Genomic DNA, 15,729 nt, shown 5'->3' with positions numbered 1-15,729 from the left:
TGGTGTAGATGCTAAGTGGCTTGGTGGAGGAGCAGTTGTGTTTGCCTTGGTGCATATGCTTAGGAAAGGAAGTGTTTGATGTGAAAGGAGTCATAGCTGTCAGAGTGGAGAGTTGTTTATTGGTCGGCTATATATGAAATGACTGGAAGTGGACATAGAAATGGAGCTGATGATAAGAGGGGTTTTAACAAAAGTCAGATTCCTCATCATTTCTTTCACCTGAAGATTGGTATGAACCGTAAAACAACACCCATCTACATACTTCATATGTATAAAACATTATGAAACACAAATGTTCACTGCACATTTAATGTCCTAATAAGTGGTTATGTAGAGTTTTGGTGAAGTGGTAGGTTCTGCCAATGTTCAATATTATTGTTATTTATTTTTCATTCTTGACTTAACATTGTATTGCAGCTGATCTGTGGACTTAACATTGTATTGTAGCTGATCTGTGGGAATTTTTCAGAGGTTATTATTGTGGTACTAGAAACTGTGCGCCAGGAAGTTCAGACAGCAGTAGATCAGTGCGGTTTGAAGATCCACCTTGATTGGGTGGGAATACCAGCTAATGAAGACTGGGGCACTGCTGAATCTTTGCGACATGTTAGTGAGAAGGTGAAGGTAAGCCACATAACAGTAAAGTAAAAATTAACATTTGCTATAATTCTGTTTCTCCAGTTTCAGTGCCATGAAGCTGGTGGCACAGTGATGAGACATTTGACTTTCCAGGATAGCACTTCAGATCCCCATCCAACCATACGAATTTTCCGTACTTTCCCAAAATCGCTTAATGCAAATGTCAGGATGATCCCAGCTGGTTTCCATCCCCACCATTCCCCAATCTGAACTAGTGCTCCATCTCTAATGATCTCATCATTGGCAGGTTATTAAATTGTAATCATCCTTTTTTTCCAGCCAGAAACTGCATTATTTTTGCTCACTGCAGTTGTGGCATATCAAACATATATTGATCAACCAAAATGTTATCATCACTGCCCACCATGAGATTGAATGCCACAGGGTGGTGTTGCAGTCACATGACACATTAAGGTCATATCAAGATACACCCTCATCCTAGCGAATGGCTGCTCAAAACATGCATTGTGCTTCACATTCAGGCCAGTGGGAGCAGTATTGTGCTGTGGCGGCATCTTCTTGCAGGATAACTGTTCATGCTGCAATACCAGAACCATGCTACAATGATTTGAGGACCATTCTTGTGAACTGAAGTTGATGTCTTTGCTTGCCAAATCTGCATGGTCTAAACCCAGTGGAACACACCAGAATGCCAATTGTGTGACCTGAGTGTTAACATCTGGTATCACATACCGCAGGAAACCTACCAAGGATTGGTTGAATCCATGCCAGGCAGATTCTCTGCTGTATTGCTTTCCAAAATGTCAATCAACATGCCATTACACAAGTAGTTTTATTTGGCTGATCTGTATATGTAATTATGCCAATGTAATGTTTCTTGAGAAAGAATAACCAGGCATGATCACAAACCTTGTGACAGCAAAAAGGAAAATGCCAACAATGTAGAGATGAAGATGGAAAAGAAAATAAAGCCATTTGTGATAGGAAAGTAGGGAACACATAAAAGATCCAGTTTGAACACTTGTCTTAGTAACCCAGTTACCACCATTACACCAGTCCTGTCATTTGCCATGCTTGTCCAGAGGGAAGGCAACTTGTGAAAAAATGCATCTCATTTATGAACTGCTATGCATCTACATCTACATGGTTACTCTGTAATTCACACTTAAGTGCCTGGCAGAGGGTTCATTGAACCATTTCACACTACTTCTCTACCATTCCACTCTTGTATGGCGCGTGGGAAAAAGGAACACCTAAATCTTTCTGTTCGAGCTCTGATTTCTCTCATTTTATTATTATGATGATCATTTCTCCCTAAGTAGGTGGGTGTCAACAAAATATTTTCGCATTCGGAAGGGAAAGTTGGTGATTGAAATTTTGTAAATAGATATCGCCACGAAGAAAATTGCCTTTGTTTCAGTGACTGCCAACCCAACTTGCGTATCATATCAGTGACACTCTCACCCCTATTGCACAATAACATGAAACGAGCTGCTCTTCTTTGCACTTTTTTGATGTCCTCCATCAATCGTACATCTACATCTACATGACTACTCTGCAATTCACATTTAAGTGCTTGGCAGAGGGTTCATCGAACCACAATCATACTATCTCTCTACCATTCCACTCCCGAACAGCGCGCAGGAAAAACGAACACCTAAACCTTTCTGTTCGAGCTCTGATTTCTCTTATTTTATTTTGATGATCATTCCTACCTATGTAGGTTGGGCTCAACAAAATATTTTTGCATTCGGAAGAGAAAGTTGGTGACTGAAATTTCGTAAATAGATCTCGCCGCGATGAAAAACGTCTTTGCTTTAATGACTTCCATCCCAACTCGCGTATCGTATCTGCCACACTCTCTCCCCTATTACGTGATAATACAAAACAAGCTGCCCTTTTTTGCACCCTTTCGATGTCCTCCGTCAATCCCACCTGGTAAGGATCCCACACCGTGGAACAATATTCTAACAGAGGACGAACGAGTGTAGTGTAAGCTGTCTCTTTAGTGGACTTGTTGGATCTTCTAAGTGTCCTGCCAATGAAACGCAACCTTTGGCTCGCCTTCCCCACAATATTATCTATGTGGTCTTTCCAACTGAAGTTGTTCGTAATTTTAACACCCAGGTACTTAGTTGAATTGACAGCCTTGAGAATTGTACTATTTATCGAGTAATCGAATTCCAACGGATTTCTTTTGGAACTCGTGTGGATCACCTCACATTTTTCGTTATTTAGTGTCAACTGCCACCTGCCACACCATACAGCAATCTTTTCTAAATCGCTTTGCAACTGATACTGGTCTTCGGATGACCTTACTAGACGGTAAATTACAGCATCATCTGTGAACAACCTAAGAGAACTGCTCAGATTGTCACCCAGGTCATTTATATACATCAGGAACAGCAGAGGTCCCAGGACGCTTCCCTGGGGAACACCTGGTATCACTTCAGTTTTACTCAATGATTTGCCATCTATTACTACTAATTTCGACCTTCCTGACAGGAAATCACGAATCCAGTGGCACAACTGAGACGATACCCCATAAGCCCACAGCTTGATTAGAAGTCACTTGTGAGAAACGGTGTCAAAAGCTTTCCGGAAATCTAGAAATACGGAATCAACTTGAGATCCCCTGTCGATAGCGGCCATTGCTTCGTGCGAATAAAGAGCTAGCTGCTTTGCACAAGAATGATGTTTTCTGAAACCATGCTGATTACGTATCAATAGATCGTTCCCTTCGAGGTGATTCATAATGTTTGAATACAGTATATGCTCCAAAACCCTACTGCAAACCGACGTCAATGATATAGGTCTGTAGTTCTATGGATTACTCCTACTACCCTTCTTAAACACTGGTGCGACCTGCGCAGTTTTCCAGTCTGTAGGTACAGATCTATCGGTGAGTGAGCGGTTGTATATGATTGCTAAGTAGGGAGCTATTGTATCAGCGTAATCTGAAAGGAACCTAATCGGTATACATTGTGGACCTGAAGACTTGCCCGTATCAAGCGATTTGAGTTGCTTCGCAACCCCTAAGGGATCTACTTCTAAGAAACGCATGCTAGCAGCTGTTCATGTTTCAAATTCTGGAATATTCCATTCGTCTTCCCTGGTGAAGGAATTTCGGAAAACTGCATTCAATAATTCTGCTTTAGCGGCACAGTCGTCGGTAACAGTACCATCGGCACTGCGCAACGAAGGTATTGACTGTGTCTTGCTGCTTGTGTGCTTTACATATGACCAGAATTTCTTAGGATTTTCTACCGAATTTCCAACAGAGGACGGACAAGTGTAATGTAGGCTGTCTCTTTAGTGGGTTTGTCGCATCTTCTAACTGTTCTGCCAACAAAGCACAGTCTTTGTTTCGCCTTCCCCCACAATATTATCTACATGGTCTTTGCAGTTTAAGTTGCTCGTAATTGTAATTCCAAGTTATTTAGTCAAATTGACAGCCTTTGGATTTATGGGATTTATCGTATACCCAAAATTTATCAGATTTCTTTCAGTACCTATGTGGATGACCTCGCGCTTTTCTTTGTTTAGTGCCAATTGCCACTTTTCGCACCATACAGAAATTCTCTCTAGATCATTTTGTAATTGGAATTGATCGTCTGATGATTTTACTAGATGATAAATTACAGCGTCATCTGTAAACAATCTAAGGGGGCTGCTCATATTATCACCTAGATCATTTACATAAATCAGAAACAGCAGAGTGCCTATGACACTACCTTGCAGAATGCCAGATATCACTTCTTTTCTACTCGATGATTTGCCATCTATCACTATGAACTGTGACCTCTCTGAGAGGAAATCACGAATCCAATCACACAACTGAGACGATACTCCAAATGCACACAATTTGATTAATAGTCGCTTGTGAGAAACGGTATCAAAAGTCTTCTGGAAATCTAGTAATATGAAATCGATCTGAGATCCCTTGTCGACAGCACTCATTACTTCATGGGAATAAAGAGCTAGCTGTGTTGCACAACAACGATATTTTCTGAGTCCGTGTTGATTATTCATAATGTTCGAGTACAGTATGCGCTCCCAAATCCTACTGCAAATTGAGGTCAGTGATATGGGTCTGTAATTCAGTGGGGTACTCCTATTTCCGTTCTTGACTATTGGTGTGACCTGTGCTACCTTCCAGTCTTTAGGACCAGACCTTCCGTCAAGTGAGCGGTTGTATATGATTGCAGCCACTGTGCATCTTCGTAAGTGAGCATGATGATTATCAGAACTGGTCACATGGTTTAAATGTTGTTATCACACTGTACCGATGACACTGTCCACTGTCTAGCATCCGTTTACAAAGCAGGGTGCACAGCTCAGTGGAACATGCTAAAACTGTTTCAAAGATTGTTTCATCTATGTCATAGCTTTGCTTCCCCTCACCCCACCCCATTTTCTTGTCCAGTTCACAACCATGGTGCAGGGAGGAACTGAGCCATCAACACATCCCAAAGTAATGCTGCACTTATGGCCCTGTTCTCTATTGGACCCTGTCCACATATTAAGTGAGGTAGCACAGTATTTAAGGAATAAGACTTGCATGTGTAATGAGCAGCATTAAAATCCCCATCAAATTTTATGATTTCTGTCGTTCTGTAAATCAAGGAAGGCAGTTGTTGGGATCGTTCCTTTGAAAATGACCCTGTCAATTTCCTTCAGTATCCTTGTCTAACAATCTGAACTTGTTCTCCATCTGTATTGACCTTTTCATTGATGGAGCATTGCACACTGATCTTTTTCCTTCCTATTGTGTCATCTGTGTCTGCCACATTTTCATTCCTCTCATATTTTATATGACTTTATTTTTGTTCTTGCCTTGCCACGTACTTAAAATTTTGGTAACAAAACTGGGCAGAAGGGGGTGAGAGTACAATTCTGAAAACCCATCTCATCCTGTGAAGAACTGCACATGGAAAGAAGTGCTGATAACAAAGCATTTTGGAAGATATGATGAAAAATGGAAAAATAAATTCTGTGCTCTGCAGTAAATTGCTTGTAGGTATGTCTTTCAACCATGACTTTGAGAGCATCTGTAATATTGTTGATATCCATGAATACATAAATTAGTATACATTATTTTTTGTTTGTCAGCTGCTTTGAGAAAAGTTTAATGTGTTTAATTTCTTGGTGTAAAAACCCTGTGAGTGACTATTTGTTCTGGGCGCTTTAATTACAGCAGAAATTCAACTACTTAAGTATAATAAATGAAAATATTCCATGAAAAATAAAAGAATTGTTATTTTTATTCATATCCAAATACAACTAAGCTTCTTCATTTTTAATCTGTTTTCATTTTCTTGTTGCAGTCAGACATCATTGTCATGAGCTCTGATCTGGTCACAGACTTCAACCTTGAGAATGTGCTGGATGTTTTTAGAAAACATCAGGCTTCTATTGCCAGTGTGTTTTTCCAGTCACCTCCCGATGTTGGAGCACTACAGACTGGTCCGAAACAGAAATACAGGCCAGGTATATGACACTTGTATATATAACAACAAGGCACTGAAGGAGCCTGTCCACTCTTTTGGAGTCCCTGGAATGAATGTCAGTCATTAAGCAATGTGATGTGGTATAGTAGAGTAATATTAAAGAAAAAAGTGATCTACCAGCTTGCTTTTATGTATAAAGAGCCATGTAGTTCCCACACTTCTCCTTTGTGCATGTTTAAAGATTATGCACCTCACAAGATTGTGATGCATGTACAGGCATCTCAAGCATAGAGAAAAGTTTATAATCAAAAAGCTATATATGTTCTTGTGAAAGAACTGATACTTTTGCTCGTCCTATCTGGTGGCACATGGCCAATTAGAGATATAATTCTTTGAGTATTATCACAGTGAAGTTAAATCTTTGGACAAAATGGGTAAGGCGGCATGTTCTTCATTTGTTATAATTAACATAAACATTTATTTCCAGCTTCATATAATTGCTGTCCCAGATAAGACCTGATTTGATTATAAAATGTTATTTCTGTAATTATTCTCAATGACCATGAATTTCTTTTAATAATTTACATCTTTGAAGTGAAGGGATTGTAATGAAATGTTTACACATTGCTTTATATTATAACACATTTTTACTTTTAACACTCAGAATTATACACATACCTTTTTCTAAGCTGAGAATACTCTTCGAACAACTAAAAATGAGTGGTATTTTACAATGGTTGCTTTAACAGTGCATCCAAAGAGTTCATTAGATTTTGTAAATAAACATGATGACCTTGCGCACCATTATCTGAAATATCTGCAGTGTTCTTACACCATCAGCTTTACAGCAGTTGATGTCATTAGGCTCACCTGAAAATGTGCTAGGGGAAGGATGTGTTACAATTTTTGTTTCCTACATCTACATAATGCTCTGAAAGCCGCCATACAGTGCATGATAGAGGGTAGCCTGCACCACTGTTAGCCATTCTCTTTCCTGTTCCATTTGCAAATGGAGTGAGGAAAAACAACATGTCATTATCAGAATGAGATTTTCACTCTGCAGCGGAGTGTGCGCTGATTTGAAACTTCCTGGCAGATTAAAACTGTGTGCCCGACCGAGACTCGAACTCGGGATCTTTGCCTTTCGCGGGCAAGTGCTCTACCATCTGAGCTACCAAAGCACGACTCACGCCCGGTACTCACAGCTTTACTTCTGCCAGTATCTCGTCTCCTACCTTCCAAACTTTACAGAAGCTCTCCTGCGAACCTTGCAGAACTAGCACTCCTGAAAGAAAGGATACTGCGGAGACATGGCTTAGCCATATTATTATGCTTCCATACGAGCTCTAATTTCTCTTATCTTGTCTTCAGACACTCTGACACAAGTGCCAATTCTCTAGATTTACTCAGTAGTGTTTCAAGAAAAGAACATCTTCTTCCCTTCAGGGATTCCCACTGGAGTCCACAGATCATTCTGTTAAACTTGCGTGTTCATTGAACCTGTCAGTAACAAATCTAGCAGCATGCTTCTGAAGTGCTTCAATATCTTCCTTTAATTGGACCTGGTGGTGATCCCGAACACTCAAGCAGTGCCCAAGAATGGGTTGCGCAAGTGTTCTGTACACAGATTCACTAAATTTTCCTTGAATTCTTCAAAAAGTCCACCATTTGCTTTCCCTGCAACTGACTTTCATGTGGACACTCACTTTCAGCAATATGTCTGTATGTTTAATTGATGTGATTGTGTCAAGAAACACAGCACTAATACTGAATTCGAGCATTGCAGGATTGTTTTTCCGACTCATCTTCATTACCTTACATTTTTTCACATTTAGGGCAAGCTGTCATTCATCACACAAAACAGAAATTCTATCCAAGTCATCCTGTATCCTCCTAAAGTGACTCTAAGACTACACTTTCCTAAACACTACAGCATCATTGAAAAATACTTGCAGAGGACTGCTCACCCCATCAGTTGGATCAATTATGTTTGTCTGTCCCTGTGGCACTCCTGAAAATACCTTTATCTCCATTTAACATGTGCTCTCCAGGACAATGTACTGAGTTCTATTAATGAAAAATTCTTTGAGGCCTCTCATATTTGAGAACCTGTTCCAGATATTTGGACCTTTGTTAACATTCAGCAGAGTGTCACTGTGTTAAATACATTTTGGAAATATAGGAATATGGAATCTGCCTGTTGTCCTCCATTCATGGTTCATAGGATATCGCTTGAGAAAAGAGTAAGCTGGGTTTTGTGGGACCGATGCTTTCTAAGTACTTGTTGATGTGTGGATAGAAGCTTTTCCCTTTCAAGGAAATTTATTATATTCTAATTTATAATATGCTAAAGGATTCTGCAGAAAATCAAGATTAAGAATTTTAGTCTGTAATTTTTCTGGTCTGGTCTTTTGCCGTGCACTTTTTTCCATCTCTGCTGGCCTTCCCACTGAGCAAGGGGGGAATGGGGGAAACTCTTATAAAATCTACCATTCAGCAATTGCTTCAGTATCTGCTTTTATAGAAAGCAAATGAGACAGTGTATTTTGGCTTCAGTGTGTTATAAATCTTGAGGTACAGACACCATAATAATAGTGTGTGTTCTGCTCAACCTCCCTGATTTCAAAGACCCAGGAAAAAAGCCACAGTGAATATGCCAATGAAAAATGCATCACATCATAGAGCATCTCAAAGAATTTATATTCCCATATCAGAAGTGCCAAGTATCGTCGCCAGAGTGCAGTATGGTCGCATGAAGTGAAAATAGTGACTCCATAGCAGCGTGAGCAAGCAGTAGTGTGGTTTGCAGAAACAAAATTGCCGATTACTGTTCAAAGAAATTATCATAGTGTGTATGAATGTGATCCAGCTGATGTGAAAACAATTAAGGAATGGTATAGGAAATTTCTGGCAACAGAAAGTGTTCTGAAACATTCTGGTGGCGCACGTTATGGAGTTTCAGAAGAGATGGTGGAGGGCATCAGACAAACATTTCTCAGAAGCCCATGTAAGTCAATTTGTCAAGCATCTAGGCAACTTGATGTTCCTCGATCAACATTGCTTTATATAGTCCACCAGTGTCTCCATATGTGTGCTTACGAAGTGCAAATTCTGCAACATCTGAAGCTTAACGACAAAACATGCTGACAACAATTTGCTGCGAATATGCTGCAGCGTATTGATATGGATGCCAGCTTCCTGGAAAGATGTTTATTCTCAGATGAGGCAACCTTTCATCTATCAGGAAGGGTTAATATGCATAATGTTTGGATTTGGGGTTCGCAAAATCCGCACATTGTTACTGAACATGTTCGTGATGGCCCTAAACTAAACGTCTGGTGCGGGCTAATGCACGACAGGATTGTTGAATGTTTCAGAGCACTTCCTGTTGCCAGAAACTTCCTACACCATTCCTTAATTGTTTTCACTTTCACATCAAGTGGATCACATTCATACACACAACGATAATTTCTTTGCACAGTAATCGGCAATTATGTTTGTGCAAACCACACTACTGCTTGTGTGTGCTGCTGTGGAGTTGCCTTTTCACTTCATTCGACCATACTGCACTCTGGCGACGATGCTTGGCTCTTCTGACACGGGAATATAAATTCTTTGAGATGCTTTATGATGTGGTGCATTTTTCATTGTCGTATCTACTGTGTGTGTGTGTGTGTGTGTGTGGTTTTTTTTTTTTTTTTTTTTTTACATTAACAGTGGCGTTGTACTGTGGTATTTTGTTTAACAGCAGAGAATTTGTATAATGTCATGCATTGTAGAAGTCTACTGATGGTGTTTGTATCCAGAAGGAATTGTTTCAGACTTGATAGGGAAATCTTCTGTTAATCTTTCATTACGTTGCTCTGCAGTGGAGATAATGGACGAGTGCACCTCCATGTTTTTTATTTCTGTACTGGAATAGGCCATGACAAGGAGTGCTGGTGTGTAGGGAAAAAGAGATCCAAAGTCATCGAATAGTGTCATATAAGACAGTTTGCGGTTTGTGTATGTTACTTGCTACAAAACAGACAGTTTTTTCAACATTTTTTTCTGTGGTGGTAGAAAGTAGGAGAGAGAAAGAGGGAGGGGGGGGGGGGGAGAGAGAGAGAGAGAGAGAGAGAGAGAGAGAGAGAGAGAGAGAGGGATTAATGAAGTAACAAAGCCTTGAGCCTTTACGGAAAATTTACTCTTATGCGGATCTAAGAAGGAAGAGGTAGGGTAAAGTGTTTGTACTGTTAGGAAAAACAGTCAAAATAAGAAGTGACAAATTACTCAAACCTGCATATAAAAGAGTTGTTTGACCAAAGGAATGAAGAGAGGCAACCACATCCATACAGCTGAGACATTTTGCAGTGGATAAGCACATGAGCCAGAAATTAGATGTGAGCACATACACACTACTGCATTCTCCTGGCATTGCACCCAGAATGAGATGAAACTTTTACTTAGATGTATGGAGGGGATAAGGACTTAGGATTGGAAAAATATAGGAATACTATGCCAGAGAAAGCTCATCCCAGTTATGAGCTGAGGTAAATGTGTGGTTCACGGAGACCGAAAAAAAAGGCATATTTTATTTTTTGTTTCCTTTTTGTATCAAATTCTTTAAACTGGTGTCCACATTTATTTATTTGTCTACCTGCTGTTTTCTTTTAATTTTCTGTCTTGGTTTTAAAATAGGCTGCATGTTACACATAATGTTGTGTATATGAGTATAAAGCATCATACATTAACATAAAATTCAAAATGTGTTTATGTATCTCAGCATTATATTGTTTGGTGAGGTAAATGAAATCTGTAAGAGGGAAGAGGAAATGGCAGAGAGGGATTAGCAGTTACATGGTAAGAGAGAATAAAAAGATCTACAGATTACTCTGTGGCCACGTGGCTTGTAAGAACTCTATGAACTCAAAAACCACTGACAAAATTTCTGAAAATGTTGTCCCCTGCAGGTCCGGGGATTAGAATAGGCCTGAGGTATTCCTGCCTGTCGTAACAGGTGACCAAAAGGAGTCTCAAATGTTTCGGCCGTCTGTGAAGGTCCCCTGTAGGGTTTGACCTCCATTGTCCAAAATTTTTCTGAAGAGCGAGCCACTTGGGGAAGGGCGTCTTACATGGTGCATCATATACATTGTGCACTGAGATCTTTAGCATACTTTATCGTCCACTCATTCTCCAGCTGTTCGGCAAAGAATCCTTCCTGGGTGCAATTTCTTCCATCCACTGTGCAGTGTTTTCTATGATGGTGACGATCATGGACTTCTTTGCACCTCATATCCAGCACAGTAGCCACCTCATATCCAACACAGTAGCCAGTCCGTTGTGGTGGGGCCGCCATGTACCCTATGGTTGTAGCCCCATGACTGCACAGGGATTGCTCTGCTGATGCCTGTGGCATTAACTCCCCATGTATGCCAAGAAGTAGTTGCACATCTACCTGGGGCATCAGGACTCCCAGCAGTGGCCATCCTGCCAGGTGGCCTTTGCTGAGGTTGGATGGCACCCGTAGGGAGAGCCCCTGATCGGAGTGGGTGGCATACGACAGATGACATGCCATGAAGCAAACAATGTCATCTCTTGCTGGTGGTTAAATACCAGCGGCCTCTAAGCATTCTGAGGTCTCAATTTAATGCAAAGAAGTATGATCCCAAATTGTTCCCCATCCTGGCTACGCTATGGGAGGAATGCCAGGCTAAAGGTGGAAGCGAACCTTATTCGCCCCAGTACCTCATATGTACAAGACCTGATGGGGAATCCTTTATGTTGATGAAGCCTCAGTTTTTTGTGGAGTATTTAGAGGATAAGTCTGGGGAGGTGGAGCGATTGTCCAAAATGCAATCTGGGTCAGTCTTGATAAAAACAGCACCCTCTGCCCAGTCACGGGCATGACTCACTTGTGACAAGCTGGGGGATGTTTCTGTTTCCATCACGGCCCATAAGAGCTTAAATATGGTCCAGGGTATTATATTTCACAGGGACCTTCTTTTGCAGTCAGATAACTACCTGTGCGCCAGCGTGGAGCAAAGATGTGTTAATTTCATCTGGCGTGTCTATAGAGGTTTGAAGGATAATCATATGCCCACTGGGTGCCTTCATCTTGGCCTTTGAGGGTGATACATTACCTGGTGATGGTATACTGCTGTAATGTAAAGCCATATATCCCTCCCCCAATGCTGTGCTTTAAGTGCTAGAAGTTCAGCATTATATGTTGCAATTGTGGTTGTCCATCACATCCCAGTACTCAATGTGCCCCGTCTCCCATCTGTGTCAGCTGTAGTGAGCAACATTCCCCTTGCTCGCTGGACTACAGGATTCAACAGAAAGAAAGAAAAATAATGGAATACAAGACCCTGGATCAACTGACCTACACTGAGACTAAGAGGAAATTTTGAAAGGCCACATCTTGTGCGCATGACATCCTCTTGTTCCGCAGCTACAACAATGGTTCCAGCCCCATCAGTTCCACCATTTATAGTTGGCCCACAGGGCTGCAAACCTACACCTACCCCTACCCCCTTAATGGTGGTGGTGGTGGGGGGGGGGGGTGCACTTCTATCCCCGTTGCTCCCACACCATCTGCTTCGGGAGCAATGCCTCCCCGGCCATCGGGGATATCAGTGGGAAAGAGGCCACTTTCCAGTGGCTGAAGCACTCACAGGCAGCTGGTCGCAGGGCTTCAAGGTCCTCCTCAGTCCCTGAGACTGAATCAGCGAAGCCCTCCCAGCCGGAGAAACCCAAGGAGCAGTGAGAGAAATCTAAAAAGAAGATCCCAACAACAAATAAATTGCAGTGGCACCTGCACCACTGCTACCTACAAGCTCTGCATCTGAGGATGAGGTGGAGATTCTGGTGTTTGCAGAGGATCTAGATCTCACCGGACCCCCAGACACAGTGGATATAGAATGCACAGGTACTCAGTCGGTGGCAGCAGGTGACCCTGCTTCCTTGATCGCTTCGTGCCTTCCCAGCCTCACGACGACAACATCCTCCAGTGGAATTCCGACAGTTTCTTCCACCACCTGGCCGAACTACGACAACTGTTAAGCCTTACACCTGCTTTATGCATTTACCTCCACGAAACCTGGTTCCTGACAATGTGGACCCCTGCCCTTCGTGGCTATAGGGGATATTACAAAAACCGTAGCGAATATAATAGAGTGTCAGGTGGAGTTTGCGTCTATGTCCTTCACTTGCTAAGTAGCGAATCTCGAAGCTGTTGCTGTCAGGATTAGAACAACACAGGAAATAATTATCTGCAATGTATATCTTCCTCCAATGGTACCATACCCCTGAACATATTGGCTGCACTGGTTCGTCGACACCCTAAACCTTTTTTACTTTTGGGAGATTTTTAATGCCCATAACACCTTGTGGGGTGGCATCAAGCTTACTGGCCGAGGTGGGGGGGGGGGGGGCGAAAATTTACTGTCTCAACTCGACCTGTGCCTTTTAAGTACTGAGGCCCCCACACATTTATGTGTGGCTCATGGTACTTACTCAGCCATTGATGTATCTCTTTGCAGCCCAGGATTTCTCCCATTTATCCACTGGAGAGCCCACGATGACTTGTATGGTAGTGACGACTTCCCCATCTTCCTGTCACTCCCCCAGCATCATTCCTGGACACCTACACAGATGGGCTTTAAACGAGGCAGACTGGGAGGCTTTCACCTCTGCCATCATCGTTGAATCTCCCCCACACAGTAACACTGATGTGGTGGTTGAGCGATTCACCAGAATGATCATTTCTCCAGCAGAAAATGCGATCCTTTGTTCCTTAGGGTGCCCCTGGCCGGCAATAGCTGATGCCGTTAAAGAGCATAGGCGGGCTCTACAGCGACATAAGCGGCACCCTTTCCTGAGGCACCTAATAGCTTTTAAATGGCTCTGTGCCCATGTTCACCAGCTCATAAAAAGACAGAACAGGAGTGTTGGGAGAGTTATGTCTCGACCATTGGGTACAATATATCGCCTTCACATGTCTGGACGAAGATCAAATGTGTTTTTGGTGACCAGACGCCGACAAGTGTACCTGGCAATAACACCAATGGCTTGTTATCACCAACGCAAACGCAATTGCCAAGCACATTGCTGAGTACTGTGCTCAAGCCTCTGCGTTGGAGAATTACCCCTCCACCCCCCACCCCTCCCAGGCCCAGCCGTTTCACCCCCAAATGGTGGATGGAAGGGAAACCCCTCTCATTCACTGCACACCACAGTGAACTATATAACGCTCTAGTTACTGAGTGGGAGTTCCTCAGTGCCCTTTGCACATTGCCCCAACACAGCTCCTGAGCCAGATTGGATCCACACTCAGATGATTCAACATTTCTCGTCGGACTACCAGTGACATATCCTCGGTATCGTGAACAGCATATGGTGCAATGGTGTATTCCTGTTTCCATGGTGGGAGAGCACCACTGTTCTGGTGCTTAAACCTGGTAAAAACCCACTTGATTTGAATAGCTATCAGTCCATCAGCCTCAACAACATTCTTTTTAAGCTGCTAAAATGTATGGTGAGTCAGCAGTTGTGTTGGCTCCTGGAGTCATGGCGCCTGCTGGCTCCATGCCAGGGCGGTTTCTGCCAGGGACACTGTACTGCTGATAATCTAGTGTCCCTCGAGTTTGCCATCCAAACAGCCTTGTCCAGATGCCAACAGTTGGTTGCCATCTTTTTTGATTTAAGAAAAGCTTATGACACAACCTGATGATATCATATCCTTGCTACATCATATGAGTGGGGTCTCCGGGCCCCTCTCCCGATTTTTATTCAAAATTTCCTGTCACTCCGTACTTGGCATGTCCAAGTTGGTGCCTCCCAGAATGCCTCTCTATTTTTAGTGGCCATTAATGGTGTAGCAGCAGCTGTGGGGCTGTCCGTATCACCTTCTCTGTATCCAGACGACTTTTGCATTTCGTACTGCTCGTCCAGTACTGACGTTGCTGAGCGGTGCCTACAGGGAGACATCCATGAGACGCAGTCAGGGGCTGTAGTCCATGGCTTCCAGTTTTCAGCCGCGAAGTCATGTGTCATGCACTTCTGTCAGTATCGTACATTTCATCCGGAACCATAACTTTATCTTGATGATGATCCACTCACTGTAGCGGCAACATATTGATTCTTAGGACAGGTTTTCGATGCTCAATTGACTGGGCTTCCACACCTTCATCAGCTTAAATGAAAGTGCTGGCAGCACCTCAATGCCATGTGCTTCCTGAGTAACACCAACTGGGGTGCAGATCACTCTACACTGCTGCAGCTCTACAGAGCCCTTGTTCAGTTTTACGCCGCAAGGTTTTTCAGCTTTGGCGGACGTAATGGCATAGCCTTGGTATGCACAACAAACTGCATGCCATAAAGGAGGCTACAAATGTGTGGAAGTCCTCCATGTGGGCCTCTCGCAGGGACTCTGTGGTTCTCTGCTGACATCACATAAGCCATGCTTGGGTGACCCATGGCTATCTCCTGGGCCATGAAGACTCACCTCGGTGTCTGTGCGGTGGTCAGTTGACAGTGGCCCACATTGTGTTGCGCTGTTCTACTTTGGCTGCCCTGCAATGTAATCTTTATTTACCAGACTCATTACCATTAATTTTAGCTGACAACATCTCATGACTGATTTAGTTTTACGTTTTGTATGTGAGGAGGAGTTTTATCATTCTATCCAAGTTTTAGT

At 42.6% G+C, this 15,729-nt stretch overlaps 1 protein-coding gene across 3 annotated transcripts in view; it reads left to right on the top strand.

The window, feature by feature from the left end:
* The window catches only part of LOC124544774 (translation initiation factor eIF-2B subunit gamma), a 54,893-nt gene that overhangs the window by 3,494 nt on the left and 35,670 nt on the right, over window positions 1-15,729 (top strand). For all 3 annotated transcript variants that reach the window (XM_047123454.1, XM_047123453.1, XM_047123452.1), the window contains exons 3-4: window positions 470-624; window positions 5,928-6,090. In XM_047123454.1, coding sequence (XP_046979410.1) covers window positions 470-624; window positions 5,928-6,090 — 318 coding nt within the window. The remainder of the gene's footprint in view (window positions 1-469; window positions 625-5,927; window positions 6,091-15,729) is intronic.

The sequence above is a fragment of the Schistocerca americana genome, chromosome 8 (assembly GCF_021461395.2).
Source record: "Schistocerca americana isolate TAMUIC-IGC-003095 chromosome 8, iqSchAmer2.1, whole genome shotgun sequence".
Lineage (NCBI taxonomy): Eukaryota > Metazoa > Arthropoda > Insecta > Orthoptera > Acrididae > Schistocerca > Schistocerca americana.
Note: the sequence above shows the minus strand (reverse complement) of the source record. Positions and strands in the feature narration are given on the sequence as shown.